General features: G+C 37.9%; 1 protein-coding gene across 6 annotated transcripts in view; it reads right to left on the minus strand.

Annotated features, from left to right (window-relative positions):
- Cops4 (COP9 signalosome subunit 4) overlaps positions 1-26,896 on the minus strand; it is a 37,343-nt gene that overhangs the window by 10,054 nt on the left and 393 nt on the right. For 4 of the 6 annotated variants that reach the window (XM_013068342.3, XM_021250281.2, XM_087199329.1 and 1 more), the window contains exons 2-7: positions 14,809-14,888; positions 12,015-12,166; positions 11,326-11,429; positions 7,980-8,133; positions 7,661-7,811; positions 1,255-1,425 (exon numbers count right to left, since the gene is read on the minus strand). In XM_013068342.3, the coding sequence (XP_012923796.1) occupies positions 1,255-1,425; positions 7,661-7,811; positions 7,980-8,133; positions 11,326-11,429; positions 12,015-12,166; positions 14,809-14,888 (812 nt within the window). Of the gene's footprint in view, positions 1-1,254; positions 1,426-7,660; positions 7,812-7,979; positions 8,134-11,325; positions 11,430-12,014; positions 12,167-14,808; positions 14,889-23,481; positions 23,670-26,357; positions 26,864-26,896 lie in introns of those variants that run through there. The other 2 variants (XM_087199330.1, XM_087199328.1) reach the window with 2 other exon arrangements.

The following is a 26,896-nucleotide window of genomic DNA, read 5'->3' on the forward strand; positions in this document are numbered from 1 at the left end:
CTGGTGCAGTGGTGTGTAGCTATAATCCCAGCCACTTGGGAGGCTGAGACAGGACTGCAAGTTCAAGGCCAGCCTAGGGACCTTAGCAACAACTTGTCTCAAAACAATATAAAAACAATATAAAAAATGTTGGGGATGTAGCTTAATGGTAGGTTCAATCCCAGTATCACCACTCCTCAAAGTAGCTACAATCAAAACACATATACATTAGTGATGGTGAGCCTTTTAGAGTTTTCAGTGATACAGCCTGCTGCAGCACATGTGCCATAGGTTTGCCACCACTGATATACACTATTCACACATGGGCTACAAATTTAATTTTAAGCTGTCTAGCAGCCAAGCAAAATTAGAAAGTCAGTTCAATACTTCAAAATGTGTTTAAATATGGTAAAAACTAATTGCTCAGAAGAACCAGAAGCAAACCTAAAACCATTAAAAAATTTTTCCTGAGGACATGCAAAAAGAAGGTTCTATGGGACCAAAATCCTTCAGATAGAAAACTGACAATCAGTTGAGTTGCTTTTTCTCCTGACCCAGGCAGCTTGACTGAAGCAAATCCATTCCTTCAACAGGAAGGATTTCACCAGGAAATATGACACCAAGTTCTATTCTCATTGGCAGCACTTCTACCCTGAATGACCTTGGCAAGCTACTGTGCCAAATTTTGCTTACCTAAAATAGGACTAGATAATCATGCTGTTACAATCTCATGCTTAGTTATTTATCATGGTTTAAGGTTTTGAAAAACCTAGTATTGTAAGTACAGTCTATAATTCTTTTGCTCTTACAAGTTTCAAAAAAATGCATTATTCACAAAATACTTCCCAGTGAAAGGAACCAAGAGATGGGGGAGGAGGGAGAAGGCGACATAAAAAGAATGAAGATATGCTATGTACATGTACCAACTCCCCACGAGGAATGTCATCATTATGTACTGCAATCATGGATTAATAAAAATTAAAAAACAAAACATTTCTAGTAAGGGCCTTAAAAGAATACTGTAAGCTCATGTTTGTGTAAGACACACCTTTAGTCAATACAGTATTCCTTGTTATACAGAAATACCATACAAGGACAGCAAGTTGGGCTGTGAAGGCAGCTCAGCGAGAGGACACACTAGAGATCCCAAGTTCCATCCCCAGTAGCCCCAAAGAAGAAACAGCCCAAGCAGCAAGATGCTTCTACTCTAACCCACCTTCCACCAGTCTGGACCTGAAGGTTCACCACCACACATGCATGAAACATAACTATTACCGTCAGCTGTAGTTGCCTTCTGGTGCGGCATCAGCATGGCAGCAAACTCTTGAAGCTGATTCCCTCTAATGATCCTGTCTAGGTACATTTTCTCTAGGATCCCATAGGCAGCAAGCTGCTGGCACCTCTCGTCCTTAAACAGGGTAGCTAGCATCCGGGACCGCTGCTGTCCTAAGGGAAACATGTGTGCATCAAATATTTTAATGATGATTTTTCAATGGAAAACAATCACATTTTGTTATCCCATTCTGCCTGCTACCAGGATAGTTATGTTCTATAGCCACTGCTACCAGTGCAGTAGTGAGTCCTCCATGGTCGAGTCTATGGGAAGTCCAGGTTGGGCTCCTGCAAGCCTCTGGACAAATTTTACTCAGGCGGTCAGTCTGCGGCCTTGTTCTGTGTGTTTCTATTTAAGACTCCTTAGCTGACACCTGAGGCAGATTCCCTAATGTGTATTTTCCCTGCAATGCACATTGCAGGATCCCTGAACTTAGGAACATTAGAGAGCTAACACCCTGGGAGAGGACCATGTGAACAGCAAGGCCACCAAGAGTAAACACAAAATTACCAAACGTGTGATACTAAACAGTGCACAACAAGGACATTTGTCTACAGCATGAAATCTGAAACAAAAGGGCAGAGCATCAACTTGTTCAATCTCCGCTGGAAACACATGTATAATTCAAAAGTTTTGGTGCTCTGTATGTCTGCAAATGACTGTGGAAGTGCTGGGAGTACTGACTGGGTTGGTTACACATAAATGTTAGTAAGGAGGGAAATTCACAAATAATAAGGATAACCAAACATTCCTATGTGAGGACCAGGATAAAAGCCGAAATGCAGTTGGAAGCACAGGCAATTTCTATTTTCTTCTTTGCTTATTTGCATTTCTGCAATGAACATGAATTATTTTGCTAATAAAACATGTGTAATGAAAAACAAACAAATATTTCTGATAAAAAACTTAATATTCAGGGTTCCAGTTTACAGTTTCAAGGACCTTTAAGTGACAACTGATATAAAAATATATCGAACTAATGGAAATAATACCATCAATAAATTTTTTCTTTTTGAATTTATTTCTGGCTTTGTATCCTAAAAGAGCCCAACCACAGTGACACCTAGTAGAAATGGGATTGCCTAGCATCTAGCCAAGTATGGTGGCATATGCCTATAATCCTAGCAGTCTGGACCCTGAGGCAGAAGGATCAAAAATTCAAGCTCAGCCTGGGCAACTTAGCTGTCTCAAAATAAAAAAATAAAAAGGACAGGGAATGTAACTCAGTGCAAAGGCCCTAGATTCAATTCATGAAAAAAAGACTGATAGAGAGATAGAATGCTAGCATGTAAATCTTGGTTATCTGATTAAAAAGAAGTAGAAATCCTTGAAAAATAGAGGTTTTAAGTCTGCAGCAGGAATATTATGAGATGAGCCTAAGGTACCTTTTTATGCTAGAATGCAGGGAAGATTAACGAGGCCCTATCAAAAAGATATGATTTGGTCAGGCCGGGGATTTAGCCCAGTGGTTCTGTTGCCTGCCTCGCAAGCGCAAGGACCCAAGTTCCATCTCCGGTATAAAAAAAAAAAAAGATATGATTTGGTCATATTTGGGACAATTTTTATAAAAAAGAATAAAAACTATAATTTACCTTAACAGACTCAATAAATTAAAAAACCAAGGCAAGGGGTTGGGAGTGTAGCTTAATGGGAGAATGCCTGCCTAACACAGGAAAGGCCATGGGTTTGATCTCCAGCATGGAAAAATAAACAAATAAATACAAACCACCAAGTCAAATATACACGAAATGTTCACAGCAATACTATTCTCAATTAATCTAGTAAGAAGGTAACCAAAGGCAATAGGATAAATAAATTGTTGTATATTCACACAATAGAACACAACCACAGCGATGAAAATGAAGGTACAACCTCACATAACAATATAGATAAATTACATAAAGTTGAGCAAAAAGAGCAACACAAGAATAAATGCACTACAGTTTTTTATATAAAATAAGCAGGTAAAACTACATACTAGTGACTGTTTTTGTGGATGAGCTGGCAGTAAGGATTAGGAAAAAGTACAAAGATGACTTTTGGGGTGCAGACAGTACTTTGTTTCTTGTTCTGGATGGTGGGTATGTGGAAGTGTTCAGTTTGTGAAAATTCATCAAGCTGTACATTTCTGATACATTCACTTGCAAGTAAGTATTTATACATAGAAAAAAAAGCAGAAAAAAGTACACAGCAATACAAAAAAGGAGAAAGTAGAAAATAAGAAAGCTCATGCTGAAGAACAGAACTAACAAATTACCATTTTGTAACATACATTGAATGATCCAGGCAAAAATTATTAATGGGTACTAAATTATTATGTAAAAGGAAACAGGGAATAAGATTTTTGTAGATTATCAAAGCAACACACCAGAGATTATGAGCAAATCCAGAGAAGAAAATTTACCTTTAAAATGGAGTCTCAATCTGGTGTGGTGGCACATCTGTAATCCCAGCATGCTGGGAGGCTGAGGCAGGAGGAGCGAAAGTTTGAGCCCAGCCCAGGCAATTTAGCAAAACCCTGATATAAAAAAGGGATGGGAGCCAGGTGTGGTGTGGCAAACACCTGTAATCCCAGCACTCAGGAGCCTGAGGTAGGAGAATCACCACAAGTTTGAGGCCAGCTTAGGCTATATAGTGAGTTCAGTTAAACTACATAGCAAGACCCTGTCTTGGGGGGGGGGGTGCTCAGTGCAGAGGCCAAGTTCAAGCCCCCATACCACACACATACAAAAGAGTCACTCCCTTAAACCAAATGACCAAACGCAGCACCATTAATAGAGGGACAATCTGACATGATGTGTCCCTATGTGATGTAACTGAATACACTGGGCATCACTATGAGGCAGTCTTCCTAGAAACATTTAAACCTGTGAAAAAGGGTTAGCCCTTAGGTAACTAATTTTCAGTTCACAGGAAGTACACAAGATTAAGAAACAAGTAAATAATATATATCAGACATTTAGAATGAAGAACTTCCTTGAACTCTTCAAAAAGGCACAATGTAGAGATGATTCTAGACTAAAAGAATCTAAAGATATAATCACCAAATGCCACGCTTCAACTTTTTTCTTTGTTTAGGGAGAAAATGGCAGCTATAAAAGGTATTCCTAAGACAACTGGGTCAGATAACAGATTCTATAGCACAATAATTGTTAATTTGCTTAGGGACGATGATGGTATTATAGCTATGTAGAAAAATGTATTATAAAGAACAAGGTGAGTCTGTGACTACAATAAAAACAACCAAGAGTATTTGCTGCTCCTGATAAAATTAGTTTTCAAGCAAAAATTAGATATTTGGAAAACGTATTTGCTTCATGAGCTTGATAACTTTCCAATATTTAAAGATTTTTCTGGTGAGATCACTGGTAATATATTCAAATGTAATTTTTACAAAGTCAGTATTTCGAAGCTCCATGCAACTCAGTGAACCAATTTTATTAAAGCACTAACATATGACGGCACAAAAACCCTATATAGGTAGAAAATGATTCAAAGTGCAAGACAGACCAAGATTTTAACATAACAAACTGTGACAGGTTCACTGGTATGGTTTCAAATTTCACACTGCAACTCATTTATAAAAAAACTACACCACTTGTTCTGTGAAAGATAGTATCAAAAATACACATTTTATCAGAAAATATCCCAAAATATGCATCTCTTTTCCAGCTGCACATCTGTGTGAGGCTGGATGTTCTTCATACACTTCAACCAAGACAACATATCAAAAAAGAGTGACTGCAGAAGTATCTAGAATAACTTAAGTTTTTTTCTATTAAACTAGAAATTTTAAAAGATTTGAAAATATGTAAAACAAGGGCCAGGCATGGTGGTGCATGCCCATAATCCCAGTATGAGGCAAGAGGATTGCTGAGAGTTCGTGGCCAGACTGAACTACATAGTGAGTTCAACCCCAGCCTGCACTACAAAGCAAGATCCTGTCTCAAAAAACATCCCCCATGGGCCGGGGAGTTAGTTCAGTGGTTTCACCGCCTGCTGCACAAGTGCAAGGACCCGAGTTCGATCTCTGATACCAAAAAAAAACCAAACCAAACAAAAAACATCCCACAAAAAGGGGGGGGGGGAAATATATATATATATATATATATATATATATATATGAAAATTCCATTCTCAGTAACATTTTTTGCTTTGGAAGCTATATTTTTAATAAAAATATACCATTTGTATTTCTATGCAATGGTTCTGTTATTGTTACTTTTTTTTTTTTTTTTTTGGTACCAGGGATTGAACTCGGGTCCTTGCGCTTGTGAGGCAGGCAGCGGAACCACTGAGCCAAATCCCCAGCTATTATTGTTACTTTTAAATGAATTAATAAATGGCATTTATTTCAATTTCTAATACAGAAATCCACAGATATAATCTACATAAATAAAAGTTCTCCAGGGTTCTCAGTAATTTTTCAGACTGTAAAAGGATCCTGACACCAAAGAATCTGATAACCTAAAGTATTAAAATAAAATATGAGGTGATTTAAAAGAGCAGAAAAGACCTAAGCAAGTCAACAATATCTAGAAGCCATGAAAGAGCAACACATTTAGCTGTATAAAAATCAGGGGATGAGTGTGTTGCTCAGTGCTATAGCACTTCATTCGATCTGTAGCACCCCTCCTCCCAAAAAGCAATCAGACAAAAAAATGAAGTTTCTCTGTGGCAAAGATGTCACAAAGCAAGCCAAAAAAATAGACATCAAATTAGAAAAAATTGAGTTAATTTTGTTCTACACATAAAGACCATTTACAAGTGAAAAAATGATCAATGGAACATATTGGCTCCAAAAGAATATACAAGTTTTCAACAATGATTTTTTAAGCATAAAAATATACTCAAAGAATACTCATCATCAATGGAATGTGAATTATAACTAAAGAGACACACCACTTTTTTCTACAATATTGGCAAAGATCAAAAAATTGGGTAATTTCCTGTATGAAGAATTTGATACTCCAGTGGTTCTGCCACCTGCCTTGCAAGCACAAGGTCCAGAGTTTGATGCCCAGTACCAAAAACAAACAAACAAAAGAATCTGATACTCATGAACATTTTTGTTTAGAGGTAACGTTAAAGTGTAATATATAACTGCTATCAAAAGTTTAAAAGTCTGTGCCCTTGGACCCAGGAATTTAAACTGGACATATACTTATCTATGTGCATAATCACTACAGCACTGTCTGTAATTGACTCAATACATAATTACAGAGCCAGGCAACAGACAATCGAAATGGATGAGCAGCAGGGCTGGGGCGTAGGTCAGTGCTAGAGTGTGTGCCTAGTATGCATAAGGCACTGGGTCAATCTCCAACGCTGCCAAAATAAACAAGAAAGAGGAGAAGGAACCCTATGTCCTCACATGTAAAGATCACTATAGTCTTAGTTACATGAAAAAAGTAAATTGCAAAAATGTGTTTTATCATGCTGTCATTTGGATGTAAAAATACTTTTAGCTGGACATGGTAATGCACACCTGTAATCCCAGCAACTGGGTGTCTGAGGCAGGAGGAATGCTGCAAGTTTGAGGCCAACCCTGAGGTACACAGTAAGTTCAAGGTCAGCCTGAACTGCACAGTGAGACCTTGTCCCAAAAAACAGACAGTCGGGCCCTCATTCTTAAAAAAAAACAAATAGTAGGGCATGGAAGCACTTGCCTGTAATCCCAGCACGTGGGAGGCTGAGGCAGGAGAACCTGAGAGTTTGAGGCTGGCTTGAACTACACAAGCATGAGACCTTGTTTCAAAAAACCAAAAAAGCAAAAGCACAAAAAACCCACTTTTATATTGAAGGAAATACAGTTCAAGAATGAAGATGACTTAAAAAAGCCACAGTTCAGATTTAGCACTCCTACTTAACGTCCTTTCTATTTTATAAATTAAATGAATTATATCTTAATATTTAATAAAAATTTTATTGGGTATATTTGGTGAAGAAAAGGATGAAAGCAAGGTCTAAAACTGACGTGTGAGATTTAAGAAATTCCAAAAGTAGCATATGAATTTTTAGATTCTAATTTTTGTTTCTCTCTGTAATTCTCAATCTGATATCCATTTTTTCGGTAAAATCTTAAAACTTAACTTTATATTCACTCTCAACTATTCCTAATTTGTGGGTAAGACTGACACATTCACATTAGACTTTTTTTTTTCACATCAAACTTTTTAAAAGTTTACAAACCATTTTATCACTATTTTAACTGTTTACAAGTTTAAATTGGATTAAGAAGACATTCCTGAGAACAGCTCTTTTGCTAAATTTTCCAACAGTAATAGTTATTAAGCCAAGACAATTAACTTCATTTTTGATTCATGTAGGCATAAATTATGTGTTTACCTGCTGATGCTAAGATGGTACAGTGCAAAGCATGTTTTAAGGCCTCTAGTCTTTCACTTTCATGGACTATTGTCTTGTAAGAGAGCTCATTGTACCTTTGTGCGGCTTCAATGAATTTTCTTCTATAATCAAGAACACGTGCATAGCATACCTATAGGTGGGAAAATATTCCAATTAGGGGAAAAATTAAAACTAAGATACAAAAACAAAAAAGAGAAAAAATTTCTAAAATATAAAAGCATTTATCAGACACTCTGGAACATCTTAGCATGGTTGGTTCTCTCACACAGCGTGAATTCCCAAGCAATTCAGCTGTCACCTTATAGTGTATCTGTAACTGCTCATTGGTTGATTCATTCTGAAGCAGGGATGCTCGGTTTATGTATGCCTCTGCCTGCACAGGGTCATCATCCTCCAGATACAACCTAGCAATCTTCAGGTAAGTCTCCAGCTTATAATCCACATTGTACTGTCTAGGGCCGAACAGAAACACAGAGTCATTCAACATTTCACCAAGAACAATTTTAGGAATAATACAAAATGTGTTTTCCTTATATATATTCTGTTAATATGACGAAATCAAACTTTTTACTGCATTATACTATAGGAAAACTATACGCATTATACTATAGGAAAATAATGTTTCACTGAATTTTTACTATTTTTATCATCACTGACCACATTATATCTCAGTAGCTTCTAACCCTCAGGTAATCTCAGAAACAAAGAGTTTAAAAGAACAATTGCCCGGCTCTGGGGCATATCATGTACTACTCATGGGACCATATCTGGGCACAATCTTCCTAGAGGACAAGTTGTCAATACGCAGTCCAACCATCCTTTGAATTCTTCAGCTTCTTACACCCTTAACCTCTTATATTTCTTTACTTCAAAAAATAAATCCTAGCAGATATCAGTGCTCACATATGTATGTACAAGGTCATGCATTTATAAAGATACTTAGAAATATCTTTAATAGGAAAAAAATGAAAATCACCTATTATGGTACTGATGGCAATCAAGTTGTAGCACATAAAAAAGGTAGAATGCTATACAGTTATAGTCAGTGCTATGGATTATAGTCACCATGTATTTTTTGCTAAGTAAAAAAATGGGATAAAACAGTATTTAAAACATCAATAAAATGTATTCCTATCCACATATATCAAACTGGGAACAGCAATTATAGTGGATGGTAAGATTGCAGGTAGTTTCCATTTTCTTCTCTATCTCAGTGGTATATTTTATGCAAGGAAAACATAACTGAAGACCTCACATAATTCAAGATTAATCTTCATAAAAATCTTTTCTATTTATCAACAAAAGGGCTGATACAATGAGGCAAGATTCATTTGGTTCCAGCTTTGAAATTAATTCTTTACTTCTTTGATTTTGGGAGAAGACAGGGGCAGAGGTGAGAGGAAGGACTTATATAATTCAAGTTTCAATACTTATAATATTTTGTACTATTTTTCCATTCACAACTCAAATTTACATGAATTGTTATAGATAGCACTATTTTTTTTAATTTTCCAGTTTTCTGCCAAGTATATCTATTATACCTATTACTTTCAAAATCAGAATGAATTGGCTTTTAAAGGAGTTCCCATTTATTCAAAGTCCTGTCTCAATTTCCTAACTTCCATTCTCATCCATATTTCCAAGATGGATTTAGACCTAAGAATACTGAAACAAAGAGAACTTGCACAAACCTCACCATATTACTAACTTCTGCACCTGTGTACTCTGTGTTCCCAGAGGTTATGATAGATCTCTGGGGACAGTTCTCCCCAAGAAAGAACACGTAGCAATGTCCACAGACACTTTCGATTGTCACAGCTAGGGATGTGGTGACAACGGCATCTAAGGAGCAGAAGCTCTGATGCTACTAAACATCCTGTAGTGCTCAGAACAGCATCCACAATAAAGGACTCCCAGTCCCAATGTCAATAGTGCAGAGGCTTGGAGACCCTGCCATGCAGGAACTATTTATGCTCCTATGTAAACCTATTCCTCTACTATGTTCCATCTCCTTTTGTCTACTTCTGCAAGAATCCTTTCCCCAACTTCTCAACAGCAAATCTTTGCTTTCCACTGGATCATAAAAGAAAAATAAGAAAAACTGACTATTAGGCTAACCTCCACTGTCATCTTCTACCCTACTGCTTTGCCTTTTTTTGAAATCTTCCCAAAAGAGTTGTACATATCCACTGTCTCCTATTCTTCTCTTTCATTCTCTCTTAAACAGTTCCAATTAGGCTTGCATTCTCAACAGTTTCACCAAAATAACTTCTATCAAGGTCACCATGGGCTCCTCATTGCAATGTCAGTGTTCACACTTACTCCTCATCAACGCTGTTATCTGATCACTTGCTCCTTCTGGACACACTTTCCTCATTTGGCTTCTAGGACAGCACACTCCATTCCACTCTTTCTGTGTTCTTGCCACCTGGACAATCCTCCCCAGTTACATCTTCCTCCTGCCCCTGACCTCTTAAGTGCTTGAGTGCTCCATGCTCAGTACTCAGTCCTTTTTCCTATTTACTTTCCCTCCCATGGGGATTTCAGATAATATAACCGCTCTAAATGCCATCAATACATCAGTGAGTCCCAAGCGTGTATCTCTAGCCTACTAAACCCCGGCCTAAAATATTCAACTCCCGACTAGATATCTAAAACCCTTTCTTCCCTACTCAGTAGATGGCAACTCTATCTTTCCAATTGCTTGAGCCAAAACTCAGGGCTTATTTTGACTCTATTTTGCACACACCACATACAAGCCATCAGGAAATCCTTACTCTACCTGAAAAACAGAATCCAACATTTCTCAGAACCTCCATGCCATCTGTGGAATTGTCCATAAGCTTCTTAACTAATATTCCTACTTCTATCACTGCTCACCTATGGTTTATTCTCAACCCAGTAGAGAAAGTGATTGTTTAAAATATAAATTGGCTGGGCATGGCAGTGTAAACCTATCATCCCAGTGCTCTGGGGAAGTGGAGGCAGAAGCACTACAAATTCAAGCCCAGCCTGGGCATTTTAGTGAGACCTTGCCTCAATAAAGGGATGGGAATGTAGCTCAGCTCAACGGCCCTGAGTTCAATCCCCAGTACTGCAATAGGATAGGATAAAATAAAATAAAAATCAAATTGTGTCACTCTTCTGTTTAAAATCCTCAAAAACTCCCCCACATTTCACTAACAGTTGAAGTCCTTACAATAGCTAGTAAGAGCCCATATAAGTGGTCCCTGTGGTCTCTGATCTCATCCCATCTCTCTTCCCTCTACCCACAGTCCACTGAACCCACACGAGAGCCTCCTTACCCTTCTTAGGAAAACACTCCAAGCATGCTCCAGCCAGGGCTCTTGCACTGTCCACCTTTCTAAGAGTATCTGATGATAATCTCTCTCAGGGAGCTCAGAGCCACTCCTTTATCTCCTTCCAGTCACTGAGAAAGTGACATCCACCCCAGTCACTCTATTTATTATTAATGTATACAATCTGTCTCCACTTGGTCCCCTTACTTTTCTACATAGCACTTATCACGTAACATGCTATAAAATTTGTTTATTATGTTTCTTGCACCAAAATATGAGAAATAGTATAAGTGAACAATTGTATATATCTGTATATATTCATCCAATATCTACTATTTACTATACTTTTGTCCTGTTTCCAAAGGAATCCCCACCAACACTTGGGCTGCATTTCTCCAATCTTCTTCTTTCTCATATATAGATGCAAGATGCTGTCTTATGGAAGCAACCTGGAAAGGCAGGTACACATGTTAAATTATTTTAACTGACATTAGTAAGTAATTAAAATAAACACATGGTGAGTTCGATCCCCAGTACCAAAATAAATAAATAAATAAATAAACAAACAAACAAACAAACACATAGTAAGTTATTGTAACAGTGTTCTTATTCAACATACTAAGCTGACAAGTAAATAGTAGAAGTTTATCTAGACTACCAAATTTTTCTATGAATTTTCTATTCACAGAATATCAAATAGTGAGCGGAAACAACATATTCTGCAAGGTAAATTATGGTAATATTTTAGTTTCTATGTTAAATTTTGCTTTTGTAATATTACAGGCATGTTGCTGGAGCTTTCCTAATAATCTTACTGATTTTTAAAAATTAACAAGTAATATTTGGCTTATATATACACAAACAAATGTCAGCTGGAGGTGCAACATCCTGATGTTTGCTTGATGTTTGGCCAAATGCTGTTTGGCCAAAATTAAACTGAATGATTATCTCCTTTAAGAATTTAAAAACATAAGTTTAAGAAATAATTTCTGCTATTATCTGTACATTAAAAATCTACTGCTCTAGATTTTTACCTGCTCCTCAAATGAAATAACTCTGGGCTGGATTTTTTCCAAGGTGAAATGATAGATTTCTTTGGCTGTACTATCAGGCAGGTTAGGGAGATGTGTGCAGAAATCAGTCAGCAACTGTCGCGAGATCACAAGACTGACATTCTCATTTACCACTTGTTTAAAAAAAAAAGATATAAGAAAACATGATTTATAAATTCTCATTAAGCAATCAATCTTTACTTAAAATTAATACTAAAACCAATCTATATTAGGGCATCCTTCAATGTATTATTCAGGGATTTCTATACTCTTATCATCTTATTTTATATTGTTTTTCTTACACTGAATTACTTGATTACATAATTACTACACTCAAACAGTAGAAATGCTGTAACTTTCCTAAGAAACTGAAGTGATTAGAAAAAGGCTTTGTTGGTTGGGAATTTTATACTCTTCTCTGTTTTTTCAACAAAGTGAAGGCACAGAAACACCTTTTTTTGTCTTTTATGTCTATTTTTATACCTTATTTTCCAAATACCTCCAAAAAAGGGTTAAAGAAGAAAATAATGTTCATGAAATTTAAATAAAGCAAGTATTGCCATAATAGTTACACCACTGGTACTTTGCAAATAAGACAAATAAGAACTTCAGTCAGTACTAGAAATACTGACATTAATGATAAACATTTACACGTTATTATGGCACATAGCTCATACTGTATGCAAGCTCTGAGGGCAGACTGCTCCACACTCCTGATCATTTACAGGCCTCATGACTCCTATGCATGGCTTCCTAATAAGGTCAATGACACTTGCCTCACAAGGTCCTTGTGAAGTTTAAATGCAAATAACATACACAGAGCACTCTAAGTAACACCTGGCACAAGCACTAACAAATGCTACTTACTTTACTATATTTTGATTTTTTTCTTTTTTTCTCTTTCTTCTTTTTTTTCTTTTTGTGGTGCCAGGGATCAAACCCAGGGCCTTATACATGCTAGGCAAGTACTCTATTGCTGAACTATTATATTTTATTTTACTAAATTCATATTATATTTTATTAAATTTATCATATTTTCAATCACTGCTTATATAAATCACTTGAATCTTAAAGTAGCAGTTACTGTGAAAATAAATGATGATATAAAAGGTGTTTCATTGAGGAAAATGATTTTACAGGTAGATTGTTTTTCGGGGTGGGGGATGTCATTGGATTCATGTAAGATCAACATTTATAAAAAGAATTATTCTTTTGCTACTCAAAGCAATACTTGCAATAAAGCCCCTCTGAGTAGTTTTTCTGAAACCACTGCCAGTTATTCTCACATTGCAGGCTCTTGTTTTCTAAGGCAATAACTTTACAGTTCTTATAACTAGTTTATAATATATTAGTTGGAATTTTTTTTTTTCAGTACCTGGTTTTATTTTCTTGGTATATTTGCATATTGCATCCAGAGCTACAAATTTTCCATAGTGCATCTACCTCATTCAAGTATAATAAAAGTAGAAATCTATAGAAGCTCTAAGGTTAAACAAACTATACATCATACAAAAAATTAATTTACAGACAGTTAAAAGTATTGGCAATGTGGAATTTATTATTACATAATACTGGGTCTGACTGAAAAAAGTTTCATTACAAGTGCTATTAGGCACTTAATTCAGAAAGCAACCACTATACAAACTAGCATTACTCAAAGATATATGTCAATAAAGGCAGAAAACTGGAAAACCTAGTCTGGGATCTACCAATGATCAGCTAAACTTCCTAAAAAATAAAAAAAAAATCACTTAACCCTGAAACTCATTTTACAACACACACAGGGATCCTTCCACCAATGTTATTAAAAAGAGCCCATGTGATGAGTCATGTATGTGAGGATAGCAAAGGATACATATGCAAAAGATAAAGCACCATCAAGCATCATTAATAATCTTAATTCAGTATAAATTCCAGCATAAATTTTGAATGATTTTCAAAATAGCTGGACATGGAGCCAGGCATGATGGCAGATGCCTAAGATACCAGCACTTGGGAGGCTGAAGCAGAGGATTGCCATGAGTTTGAGGCCAGCCTGGGCTACATAGTGAGTTCAAGGCCAGCCTGAACTACATAGTAAGACTCCGTCTCAAAAAACTAAAAAACAAGGGCTGGGGATTTAGCTCAGTGGCACTGCGCCTGCCTCGCAAACGCAAGGTCCCAAGTTCAATCCCTGGTACAAAAAAAACCCAAAAAACACTGAAAAATAAAAAACACAAACAAAAAAACCTGGACATGTTTGAAGTCAAGGAGGGGGAAAAGTCTTAAGGAATGGATATTTTTAGTTCCCAATTCAAAAAGAACATTGTTAACACTAATAACAGCACTTATTAGATTTCAGGTACTATCGAAGCATTTTGTTATGTTTATTAACTCATTTACTCTCCCAACAATTCTATATTTTATAGATGAGGAAAAGGAGGCACTTGAGCTCGCTTCAGCAGCACATATACTAAAATTGGAAAAGGAAGCACAAAAAAGCTGAGTGACTTGCCCAAGATCACAGAATCGCACTCCAGATTTTAATCCAAACCATTCTCTTACAATATGCTATGCTGTCTCTCAGCAGTTACTATGTCAAACACTATACAAAATTTTATCTGGACTGTAATTCTGAAGATGACTCATTGAAAAATAATCAAGCTATAAACAGTTTAAATTATGAAATCTAAATGTATATTTAAGATGGATAATTTGATACAAAACAAAGTTTGAGAAGACTTTAAAGTCCTTGCTCGGTAGTACAAGACAAACATTAAATCTGCATTCCACTTACTTGCTTCCACAAAACCTTTCAAAGCTTCTAGTTGCTCTGCCCCAGATAACTGAATGGCTTTTTCCAGGATCTGACGATACCTAAAACAATATAAAAAATAATAATACCTGGGGACATTGCACTTCTAATGCAATTTCTGGTGTTTGTTTATTCATTTCTAATGCAAACTCTGGTGTGTATTTATTCATTTCTATTTACTGTAATTTCGTTCACAGTGCTCTAGTTTGCAGTTTTCTTCATAGTCTATCAAATTTTCCTTTTTAAATTAACCAATTTCAAGCCAGGTGTGGTGGTGCATGCCTATTATCCCAGCACCCAGGAGGCTGAGGTGGGAGGATCACAAAGAGTTTGGGACCAGTCAGGGCTACATAGTGAGTTCAAGGCCAACCTGGACTACATAGTGAAACCCTGTCTGAAAAAACAAAACAAAAATAAAATAAAAGTAACAAAAAGCCAATTTCAAGTGTCTTAAAAGATAAGCTATATTTTTCTTCTTTGTATGATATAGATGCATAAGAATATTAGTTAAGGTGATCAGGAACCTTTCCCTCTTGAGGATCTAATGAATTGAATCTAGGGTGACCAACAATAGGATATGTTCACCAGGCAACAAAACCAAACACGGCCTACACCTGTAATCCCAGTACTCAGGAGCTGAGGCAGGAGGATCACTGTGAGTTCAAGGCTAGCCTGAACTACACAATAAGACTTTCTCAAAAACAAAAAAAGTGGGCTGGGGATTTAGCTCAGTGGTTCTGCCTCCTGCCTCGCAAGTGGAAGGACCCGAGTTCAATCTCCAGTACCAAAAAAAAAAAGCAAAAAACGAACATGAAAATTTGATTGTCTCAGTGTACAAAATAACTCCATCACCCTAAAGGCCTGAACACCCTTTATGCTATCAGACACTGTCTATTCATCCTTTATTTGTATTCAGTTCTTATATTGAATCTACCTAATAGCCATGACCACGCAGACCACATATGATTCAAATAAGCATTCTGAAAAGGATGGAGGAAATTTTAAAAACAAGGACAATCATCACACAATGGCAAACTGCTTCCTAAAGCACAAATGCCATGAGGACAGGGATTTTTGTTTTGTTCACTGCAATGTACATAATGGCTCCAATAGTGCTTGCTTGGTACATAACAAACACTAAAATAGTCAACAGTATTAGTAATATTTTACTTCTTAAAGTGAGTGGTCAGCGTGAAAATTTAAACTATTCTCCATGACTTTCTGTCTTAAATATGTTTAAAAGAATTAGTTAAATGCATTTTATAGACAATAGCACTACAATTAATCAGAAAGTCACCCAGAAAAAAAAAAGTCACCCAGACTGTAATCAAGAAATAAAACTTGCACAAATAGGTCCTGAATTCATTAAGATTTATGACATATTGTGTTGGGCACAGTATCTAGCTGCCATTCAGCACTCACTGATTCTGAACTCATTCAAAATTTTCATAATCTTGATTATATAATTTCATAAAACCACAATAAAAGGAGGCAAACTAATGAAAGAGACACCAAATTCCAAGAGACATGATTATAAAAGCAAGCAAACATTAAGATAATTTTATGAAGAATAATCACTAAATCTGAGGGTCCATAAAAGTGTAAAATTAATTTTTTTATCTTGTTCTTAAGAGACAAAATTATTTGGACTGGGAATTTAGCTGAGTGGCACCATGCCTGCATCGAAAGTGCAAGGTCCTGAGTTCGATCTCCAGTACCAAACAATAAATAAATAAATAATATTGTTATCAAAGAGCTAATTTATGTGGAATATCTCATTCCCGTTCCCTCTATATGTATGTATGCACATATATACACATAAGCAAGCACATGCACAGATTTAAATTTCCATATGCCTATATTTATACGTTTATTGCCCTGGAACATTTTCAGATTATCTTATTATCCAAATTCCAAATTCTATTCCAAGAATCATCTAGGTCAGTGGTGGTGAACCTATGGCACACATGCTGCAGCAGGCTGTTTGCATCAATGAAAGCTCTGAAAGGCTTGCCTAGCATCCTCAAGGGCCTGGCAGGAGGAAAAGATAATTCTCTCTGAAAGACAGCATCCTGGGGCTTCCAACTGTTTCTAAAAATACATTTTTAAATAATTTGCCCATCAGAGATCAGTAAAGCACATAATAATATGAGCCAGGATCAACAAAAATAGACAACAGCAACAACTAAGGACTTCGAACACTGAAGTTATCAAAAAGACTGAAACACAATTACGTTTACCATGTTCCTGGAAATAAAGACAAGATTTAAAGCTTCACCAAGAACTGAGAACCACAAAAGCGCCATTTGCAATAAGAACCACCAGAATTCATAATACTGAGCCCATAATCCCAACACGCCAGAAAGGCAGGAGGATCGCCCCATGTTCCGGGCCAGCCTTGACTACATAGTGAGTTCAAGGCCAGTCTGAACTACATAGTGAAAGCCTGTCTCAAAACACATAACAAAAAGGAAACTCATAGACTGAAAGTTAAAGGGTGGAAAACAATACTCCATGAGACAGGAACCTGAAAAAAAGCAGGAGTAGCTATCCTGTTTGCAGGACCAAGTAGATTGCAAACCAACACTGATTAAGAGAGACGAAGAAGGACACTACATCCTTGTAAAGGGAACAATCCAAGAGGAAGAGATGACAATCATAAATATCTATGCACCAAACACTAGTGCACCCAACTATATAAAACAAGGACTAACGGACATGAAAAGTCACATATGCACTAATACAATTGTAGTGGGGGACCTCAACACCCCACTGTCACAAATGGACAGACAACTAGACAAAAAATAAGTAATGAAATACAAGAACTCAATCGAACTCTTGAACAAATGAACTTAACAGATGTTTACAGAGTCTTCCACCCCACAAAATTCTTCTCAGCTGCACATGGGTCATTCTCCAAAATAGACCACATACTCACACATAGAACATGTTTAAGTAAGTGCAAAGGAATTGAAGTTATCCCCTGTATATTATCAGACCATAGGGCGATGAAATTGGAGATCCATAGCAAGAGAAACTCAAAAAATTTCATAAACATGTGGAAATTGAATAACACACTTCTGAATAACCAATGGGTCACAGAGGAAATTAAAGAAGAAATCAGACAGTTCTTTCAATTAAATGACAATGACAATACAACATATCAGAATCTATGGGACACAATGAAAGCAGTCTTATGAGGGAAAGTCATAGCAGTGAATATGCACATTAGGAAAACAGAACGAGCCCAATTAAACAACCTGATGCTGAACCTCAAGCTTCTAGAAGAAGAAGAGCAGGAAAACCCCAGAGCTCATACAAGGGAGGAAATTATAAAGATCAGAGGAGAAATCAATGCAATGGAGACTAAGAGAACGATACAAAAAAATCAATGAAGCCAAGAGTTGGTTCTTCAAAAGAATCAACAAAATTGACAAACCTTTAGCCAACCTTGTCAGAAAAAGGAAAGAAAAGGTCCAAATCCATGCAATTAGGAATGAAAAGGGTGAAATGACAACAGACCCAGCAGAACTCCAGAGGATCATCAATACCTACTTCCAGAAACTATATGCCAATAAGATGGACAACACAGAAGAAATGGACAGATTCCTAGATACATATGAAGTACCAAAGTTGAACGAAGAAGACCTAAAAATTCGGAACAACCCAATATCAACCAATGAAATTGAAAATGTAATTAAAAACTTATCAACTAAGAAAAGCCCGGGCCCTGATGGCTTCAATGCTGAATTCTACAAGACATTTAGAGAGGAACTGCTGCCACTACTGTTTCAACTCTTCAATGAAATGGAAAGGGAAGCAATACTCCCAAATTCATTCCTGGAAGCAAGCATCACCTTGATTCCCAAAGCAGAGAAAGACCCAACTGAAAAAGAGAACAATAGGCCAATCTCACTAATGAACATAGATGCAAAAATCCTTAATAAGATACTGGCAAACAGAATGCAGAAGATCATCAAGAAGATCATACACCCTGATCAAGTGGGATTCATACCAGGGATGCAGGGATGGTTCAATATACAAAAATCAATCAATGTAATACACTATATCAATAGAGCCAAGGACAAAAACCATATGATTAACTCCATAGATGCAGAAAAAGCATTTGACAAAATCCAACATGCATTTATGATAAAAACCCTACAAAAAATTGGAATAGATGGTCTCTACCTCAAACTGATAGAAGCCATCTATGAAAAACCAACAGCCAGTATCATACTAAATGTTCAAAAACGGAAATCCTTCACACTAAAATCAGGAACAAGATAAGGATGTCCACTATCACCACTCTTGTTCAATATAATTCTGGAAACATTAGCCATGGCAATTAGACAAGAGAAAGAAATAAAAGGAATAAAGACAGGAAATGAAGAAGTCAAATTGTCATTATTTGCAGATGACATGATACTCTATATAGAAGACCCCAAGAACTCCACCAAAAGTCTTCTAGACTTAATAACCAAATTCAGTCAAGTAGCTGGTTACAAGGTCAACACACAAAAATCAATGGCTTTCCTCTACACCAATGACAGACTCACTGAGAGAGAAATTGGGCAAATAATTCCTTTCACAATAGCATCCAAAAAACTGAAATACCTAGGAATCATCCTAACGAAAGAAATCAAAGACTGCTTCTCTGAAAACTATGGCTCTCTGAAAAGAGAGATTGAAGATGATATCAGAAAATGGACAGACATCCCCTGCTCCTGGGTAGGAAGGATTAATAGAGTGAAAACGGCCATACTTCCAAAACTGCTATATAGATTTAATGCAATCCCAATTGAGATCCCAGCAGCATACTTCACAGACCTTGAGAAAACAATCCAAAAATTCATTTGCAACAAGAAGAGACCCAGAAGAGCAAAAGCAGTTCTAGGTAACAGAGACATGGCAGGGGGTCTCACAATCCCCAACCTGAAACTATACTACAAAGCTACTGTGATAAAAACAGCATGGTACTGGCAAAGAAACAGACCTGAGGACCAGTGGAACAGATTAGAAGATGCAGAAACAACGCCAGATACACTCAGCCATCTCATCTTTGATAAAGGAGCCAAACACCCTCACTGGAGGAAAGATAGCCTTTTTAAGAAATGGTGCTGGAAAAATTGGGCTTCAACTTGGCAAAGATTAAAACTAATCCTGTATCTCTCACCATGCACTAAACTAAAATCAAAATGGATTAAAGATCTAAATATTAAAATAGAAACTCTGAACCAGTTGGAACAGAGGTTAGGTAGAACCCTTGAAGACATTGGTGTAGGAAAAGGTTTTATGAACAAAACCTCATTTGCCCATGAACTAGAACAAACAATCAACAAGTAGGATCTCTTCTTATTAAAAGGCTTTTGCACACAAGAGAAACCACCAGCAGTGTGAAGAGACAACCCACAATGTGGGAAAAAATCTTCACCTGCTCTTCCTCAGACAAAGGTCTACTATCTCGAATCTATAAAGAACTTACAAAGATCAGACCTCCCAAATTAAAAGACCCAATCCAAAAATGGGCATCTGAAATGAACAGACATTTCTCAAAGAAGTAGAAATACCAAATAAATACATGAAAAAATGTTCAACATCACTGGTCATTCGAGAGATGCAAATGAAAACAATGCTGAGATTCCACTTCACTCCACAGAGAATGGCTGCTATCATGAAATCAACCGATAACCAATGCTGGTGGGGCTGTGGGGAAAGAGGAACCCTGCTCCACTGCTGGTGGGAGTATAGACTGGTGCAACCACTGTGGAAATCAGTATGGAGAGACCTCAAAGAACTAGGACTGGAAGTCCCATTTGACCCTGCTATTCCACTGCTGGGGATCTTCCCCAAAGAATTAAATGAATCATACCACACTGGTATATGTGCGCCCATGTTCATAGCAGCACAGTTTGTAATAGCTAAAACTTGGAAACAGCCCAAATGCCCATCAACTGCAGACTGGATAAAGAAAATGTGGTTTTTTTTATAAAATGGAGTACTACTCAGCCATAAAAAATGAGAAATTAGAGACATTTATAGCTAAGTGGATGCACATTGAGGAGATACTCTTAAGTGAAATAAATAGGACACACATGAATAAATTCGGAATAGTTTCTCTGGTGTGAGAAACTGAAAGTGTAAATAAGGACTAAATGTATAATAGGTAATGTGAAATAGGAAGAAAAGGGGCAAAGGGAAAGGAAGTGGGAGGGGCAGGGGAAAGGAAAGAAGGGAATGGAATATGAGAAAATGGAAAAATCGGACCAAAATCTTTGTAAATAGGGAGGAATGGTGGGTTGAAGGGAGGGCTGGGCAAGGGTGAACAATAAGAACCAAGAGAGACTATGTAAAGGTCCAAATTTCCAATGATGAATGTCATTATATTTTATACTTAAAATGTATCAATGATTAGAATGAATAATCGAAAATGCAAAATAAGAAGAAAAGGTCCAAAGGGTAGTGGTAGTGGGAGGGGCAGGGGAAAGGAAAGAAGGGAAAGGAAAAATGCTGAGAAATGGAAAAAATGGAAATAAAGTCTTTGTATATAGGGAAGGGTGGAGGGGGTGAAGGGAGGGCTAGGAATGGGGATAAAAAAAAGAACCAAGATGCATCATGTAAAGGTACAAGTTCCCAAAGAGAAATGTAAATGTGTTGTATACCTAAAATGTACCAATAAAAGAATTTAAGAAAAAAAAAATAACAAAAATTATAGTACTAAAAATGATGTAAACAAGCTGAGCATGGTGGCACACACCTGTAATCCCAGCAAGAGGATTGCCTCAAGTTTGAGGCCAGCCTTGGCTACATAGTGAGTTCAAGGTCAGCCTAAACTACATAAGGAGACTCTGTTTCAAAAAATAAAATAAAAATGTTGTAAACAAATGTAAAAACTCAATGAACGACTTAACAGCAGACTATACACGGTTGAAGAACGGCTAAGAAGGCAGCTGAAGAACTTATCTAGAATAAAATAGTGAAATGAAAAGTACACACAACAGAGGGACACAGCATTCCTGAAAGTGAGCCTAATTAGTTTCTCTGAAGTCTAGTAGAGAAATAGGAAGGGGCAGCAACAATATTTAAAGAGAAATAGCTGAAAACTCTCAGAACTGCTGAAAGAATCCATCGAATCAAGAAACCTAGTGAAGATGAGCCAGGATAACTTGGTATCTACAAGAAGTGATCACAACTCTTTAACTCCGTGTATCCATGCCTTTTTGCAATGTGACTTTGTAGCTCTTCCCATAAAAAGGTAGAGTTTAAAGAAGGGAAAAGAAAAAATATGAGAAAAGGAAAAAAATGGAAACAAAGTCTTTGGAAATAGGAAATGGTGGAGGGGGTGAAGGGAGGGCAGGGGAATGGGGAAAAAATTAGAACCAAGATACAACACGTAAAGGCACAAGATCCCAATGATGGATGTAACTGTATTGTATACAAGATACATCACGTAAAGGCACAATATCCCAATGATGTATGTAACTGTACTGTATACCTAAAATGTACCAGTAAACTTAATGGAAACAAAAAAAGGTAGAGTTTATTTCTCCACCTCTAAATCCTACGCTTGTCTGACTAGTAGAATATAGTAAAAATGAGCAGCCGGTTCTAAGCCTAGACTTGAGAGCCCTGGAATGTGTCTCGGGCCTAGGAGCCCTGCTGCTGGCCCATGAACAAGCAGGCTACCCTTCTGGTCAATGTGACATGCAACCCAGTCGGTGGCCAGCCAGCACCACCCATCTGGCTCACAGCTGACCAGGTGCCCGTGGAAACCCACGTGGAACCAAGACCTTTGGAGGCACAGAACCAGCCAGCAGGCTCAACCTGAGCTACTGACCCAAAGAGCTGCAAGCTAAATACAGAATATGATTGCTGTTTTCACCCACTAGGCTTTGAAGTGGTTTATTTCACAGCAAAAGCTAAGTGACACAGAGAAATAAAAACAAACCCACACATACACATCATAATGAGGCTTCTGAAAATCAAAAATAGGTAAGTGCTAATACAATCTTTAGGACAGAGAAATAATCTCTAGTAATCTCTTAAGCATTCTAAATGTTTCAATTTAGTGACAGTGGGAAAGAGTAGGGAAAGTCAGGCATTCTAGGCTGAGATAGCTATATATATATATATATATATATATATATATATACACACATAGATATAGATATGTAGATATCACTATCTGACATTCAGTAGTTCAATTTGGTAAAAATACAAAAATGTGTTTAGAGTTAGAGGCTCTGAGACAAGCAGACATAGGGTTATTCTGACTTCATTACCTCTATGACCTCAGAGTATATTTCATCTTTGTACAGTATTCATTTTCATCTGTAATGCAAATGCTTTCACCTGCTTGTTAAGAATTTTTAAATGTAAGAAATGTTGTGTTGGGCATAGTAGTTTTAGGTGTTATCAACATCTACTCTAAAGATAGAAACCACTAACACTATTGTAGGGGATTAACAGAGAACCAGAGCATCTGAGTTAGAGGGGCCTCTGATGTCATCCAATCTTGTCTGCCATTGCATGTATGTGTGTGTCTACCGTTTTGACAGGTCTATTCCATTTTACTACTAGAAAGCTCTAATCGAAAGTCTATCTCTGTGGAGCACAGGACAATCTATTTCCTTTTCTGAAAAAAGTTTCTCTTACAGGTAGAAGTAGATAAGAGGTCTCCCAGTATTATCAGCTTCTTGTAAAATGAAATATTCATAATCCAAAGGCCTGCTAGACTCCTCTGGATACCCTCCGTAACCGAGCACGTCAAACTTCCATAGGATTAACTCAAATAAAGACCTGTAACCAAGGACCCAAAGAAGTAACATTCTAAAACAAACAAACAAAAAAGAAACATCACATTATGGTTGGGAAGCAAAGAGATAAAACAATTTAGGGCCTTGTAAATACACGATGCCAGGCCCTGTGTGTGGCTGGTTATGAGTGTGTGTTAGCTGTTAGAGAAGGCTTCCTGGAAGAAATAGCACATGACTGCATCTTAAAGAACCAAGCAGGTTTCAGTCAAGTGAGTAAGACTGAGTATTCCAATAGCTGTCTACTCAGAAGATCCCTCTCCAGGCTCTGCTCCTCTTCTACAACTTCACATAAGCTGTAGAATATGAACACAATGCATATCATGTACAAAAAGCAAAAAGTGTTTGCAAAAAAAATGCTTTCCATATGGCTGACTTCTCACACCAACTTTATAGACAGTTGTGTTAACTCATATTTATAGGAAAGCACCTCTGACTGAGTTTTTACTTTTTTTTTTTTGGTACCGGGGATTGAACTCGGGTCCTTGCGCTTTCTAGGCAGGCGCTGGAACCACTGAGCTAAATCCCCAGCCCATTCTGATTGAGTTTTTAACAAGAAAAGCAGTATAGTCCGGTTAATTAAAAATGGACTTTTTAAAGTAAACAAACCTTGGTTAAATATAAACTCTGTCCTTTTCTATCTGTTTACTGATTCAACCATTTATTGAGCAACTACTGTAACAGACATACTTCTAATGGCTAGGAACATACAGCACCAATATTTAGGAAACCACTGTACCTCATCTTTCCTTAAGATGGAATCCCTTTTTATCCAGCTTCTAAAATAAACCTAAGATCACTGATTTATTTCAAGAATATTTCCCTGATAAAGTACGTAGCTGGCAGAACTGTTTTGTTATGAGGACAAATATCTTGACACATTCTTGCCCATACAGGACCAGATAAATAGCTGCAGACAAGGCCAAGACTTCACTCAGAAAGCAGCTCTGCAGGAATCGCTAGGTAACAATGCACTGGCTACCAGTTTTCAAGCAAATTACTTCATTTAATCTTCACAATAAACCATGTGGTAGTGATGGCCTCTGATGAATCTCACCTCCTATCCATGCTGCTTTGCAACAGACCCACGTCCCCTCCCCCTGAACATGTGGCTCACTTTCAGCAACACTAGAGAACTCATGTGAGGTTTCCCAGGCCAGCCTTAAGAAATTCTGCAGCTTCCACTCTCATTCTTTTGAACAGGCTCATGAAGAAAGACCTGGCCAAACTAGGAGAGAGACCAAAACAACAGTCAGATACATACATGACTCTAGCTCCAGGTGAAGTGCCAGCTGACTATCCACATGAGTGGACCCAGGTAAGATCAGAAAAACAGCTCAGTCAACCCATAGACTCTTCTGCTGTCACTTGCTGTTTGCTACTTCACTGCTTTGCTGCCTTCCTGCATTCTGCCTGTCATGAACTGTTTCTCCTCTTTGATGCCCCTCTCCCATGCCACCCTGCCTTGGAGCCAGCCAACTATGGACTGAAACCTCTACAAACTGTGAGCCAAAATAAACTTTTCCTCCTTTAACTTTGGGTGTCAGATATTTTGTCTCAGCAACAAGAAAATTAAGACAGAATTTGGTAAGATATACTGGTTGTTCACACCACTAAGTTGGGCATTGGGGATTGAGTTGTTTTGTTTGCAGTGTTGGGGATCAAACCCAGGGCCTTGAGTGTGCTAGGCAAGCACTCTCCCTCAGAGCTATATCCCAGCCTGTTTGCTTTATTAAACAGCAATAGACAATGCAAGCAGTATACAGGATAGGTAGCACTGTTTATCTCCAGTTCACAGCTGAAGAAGTAAATTCTAAGCCGGTCTCAGAATTCTGCAAAGGCTTAAAAAGCGGTTATGTCTTCTGATAATTAATAGGTGTTCCAACATAGCAAAAACAAAACAAATACACTGGTACCTCGGTTCATGAACTTAATTTGTTCCACAGTTTTTGAAAAGATGGCCATGTCTGTATCTGTGCAGGAAAGATGAACCAAACTGTTCACAAACAAAAGCATTCCTGAACGAGGTACCACTGTATGGCAAAATATACAAGCTAGTTTTACTTTCATCTAAGTCTTAATTGTGCCATGAAAACATAGTCAACTTATTTCCAACCCACAGATTAAATCATTACCGGTGGCTAAATAATAGTAACAGTGAGGCATGAGGACGCACACCTGTGATCCCACTCCAGAGACTGAGGCAGGAGGATCACTGCGAGTTCAAGCCAGACCCTATCTCAAAAAACTAAAATCAATCAATCAATCTAACAACAACTTCATAGGATTTTCTACATGCCCAATACGTACTGTACTAAGTGATCTATGGGTCGTGAGTGTATACACACACACACAAACACACAGATTTTGCCCTTAAAAATAAGTAGCACAATTTTTCCTATTTTCATAAATGCGAAAATGCTGCTCAAAGTAATTAAGCCCAATATACATAGCTAAATTTCCCACCGATAAAAGTTGATTACATTTATCACCAGAGAAAAGGCACCACAACCCACGTAAAGAAAATTCCCGATTTCAATGTACAAGTGTATCCTATTGACACCTGTTAAAGTGATCTCAGCTGTCAAGATGTTACGTTCGACTAGTGAAGCATATTATGCTGAAAGCGTGTTCACTACAAAAAAGCAATGCTAAAAAAAAAAAAAAAAAGCAATGCTGCAAAATCTACAGAGAAAAAACATCTGTACAAACACCCACCTATCTACGATTATCACTGTTCAACAGCGGCTTGCAGACATGCACGTTAACCTGGAGCGGACCTAAGCGTGCCCCTTAGAATTCCAACACAACCATCCTTCCTGAGCACACCCTCCTCTAGACATGCTGTGCCTCGCCAGAGTCGGTGGCTGAGTGAGCGTCAACACACAAGGACTTCCAGGGTTTCTGGCCGGCATGACAGCGGCCATACCACCTTGGCCTGTCGGCCCTGAGAAACCATCTCCCCGGAACACCCTGCATCAAGGTCCCATGATGGAAATGCCCCCCCCCCCGAAATGGGGCGGCTGCGAGGGTCCAAGGAGAGGTCCGGCTCCGGGCCAGGATGGAGCGGCGAGAAGGGGTGTCTGTTGCTCGGACCGCGCCTCAGGATCCTAGGGACCCGAAGGCGCCGCCAGGGGCTGAACGAGGTGACGCCTCGGCCTGAAGCCTCGAGGCCCCCAGCGAGACGCAGGGATCCGTGGTTCCCCCCTCCGCCTCCCAGCGGAGCCCAGGCCCGCCCCCCTCGCCCACCAGACCGC

This window comes from Heterocephalus glaber, unplaced genomic scaffold (assembly GCF_053883595.1).
Source record: "Heterocephalus glaber isolate CG9 unplaced genomic scaffold, H.glaber_assembly_v1.0 deba00001698, whole genome shotgun sequence".
Classification (NCBI taxonomy): Eukaryota; Metazoa; Chordata; class Mammalia; order Rodentia; family Bathyergidae; genus Heterocephalus; species Heterocephalus glaber.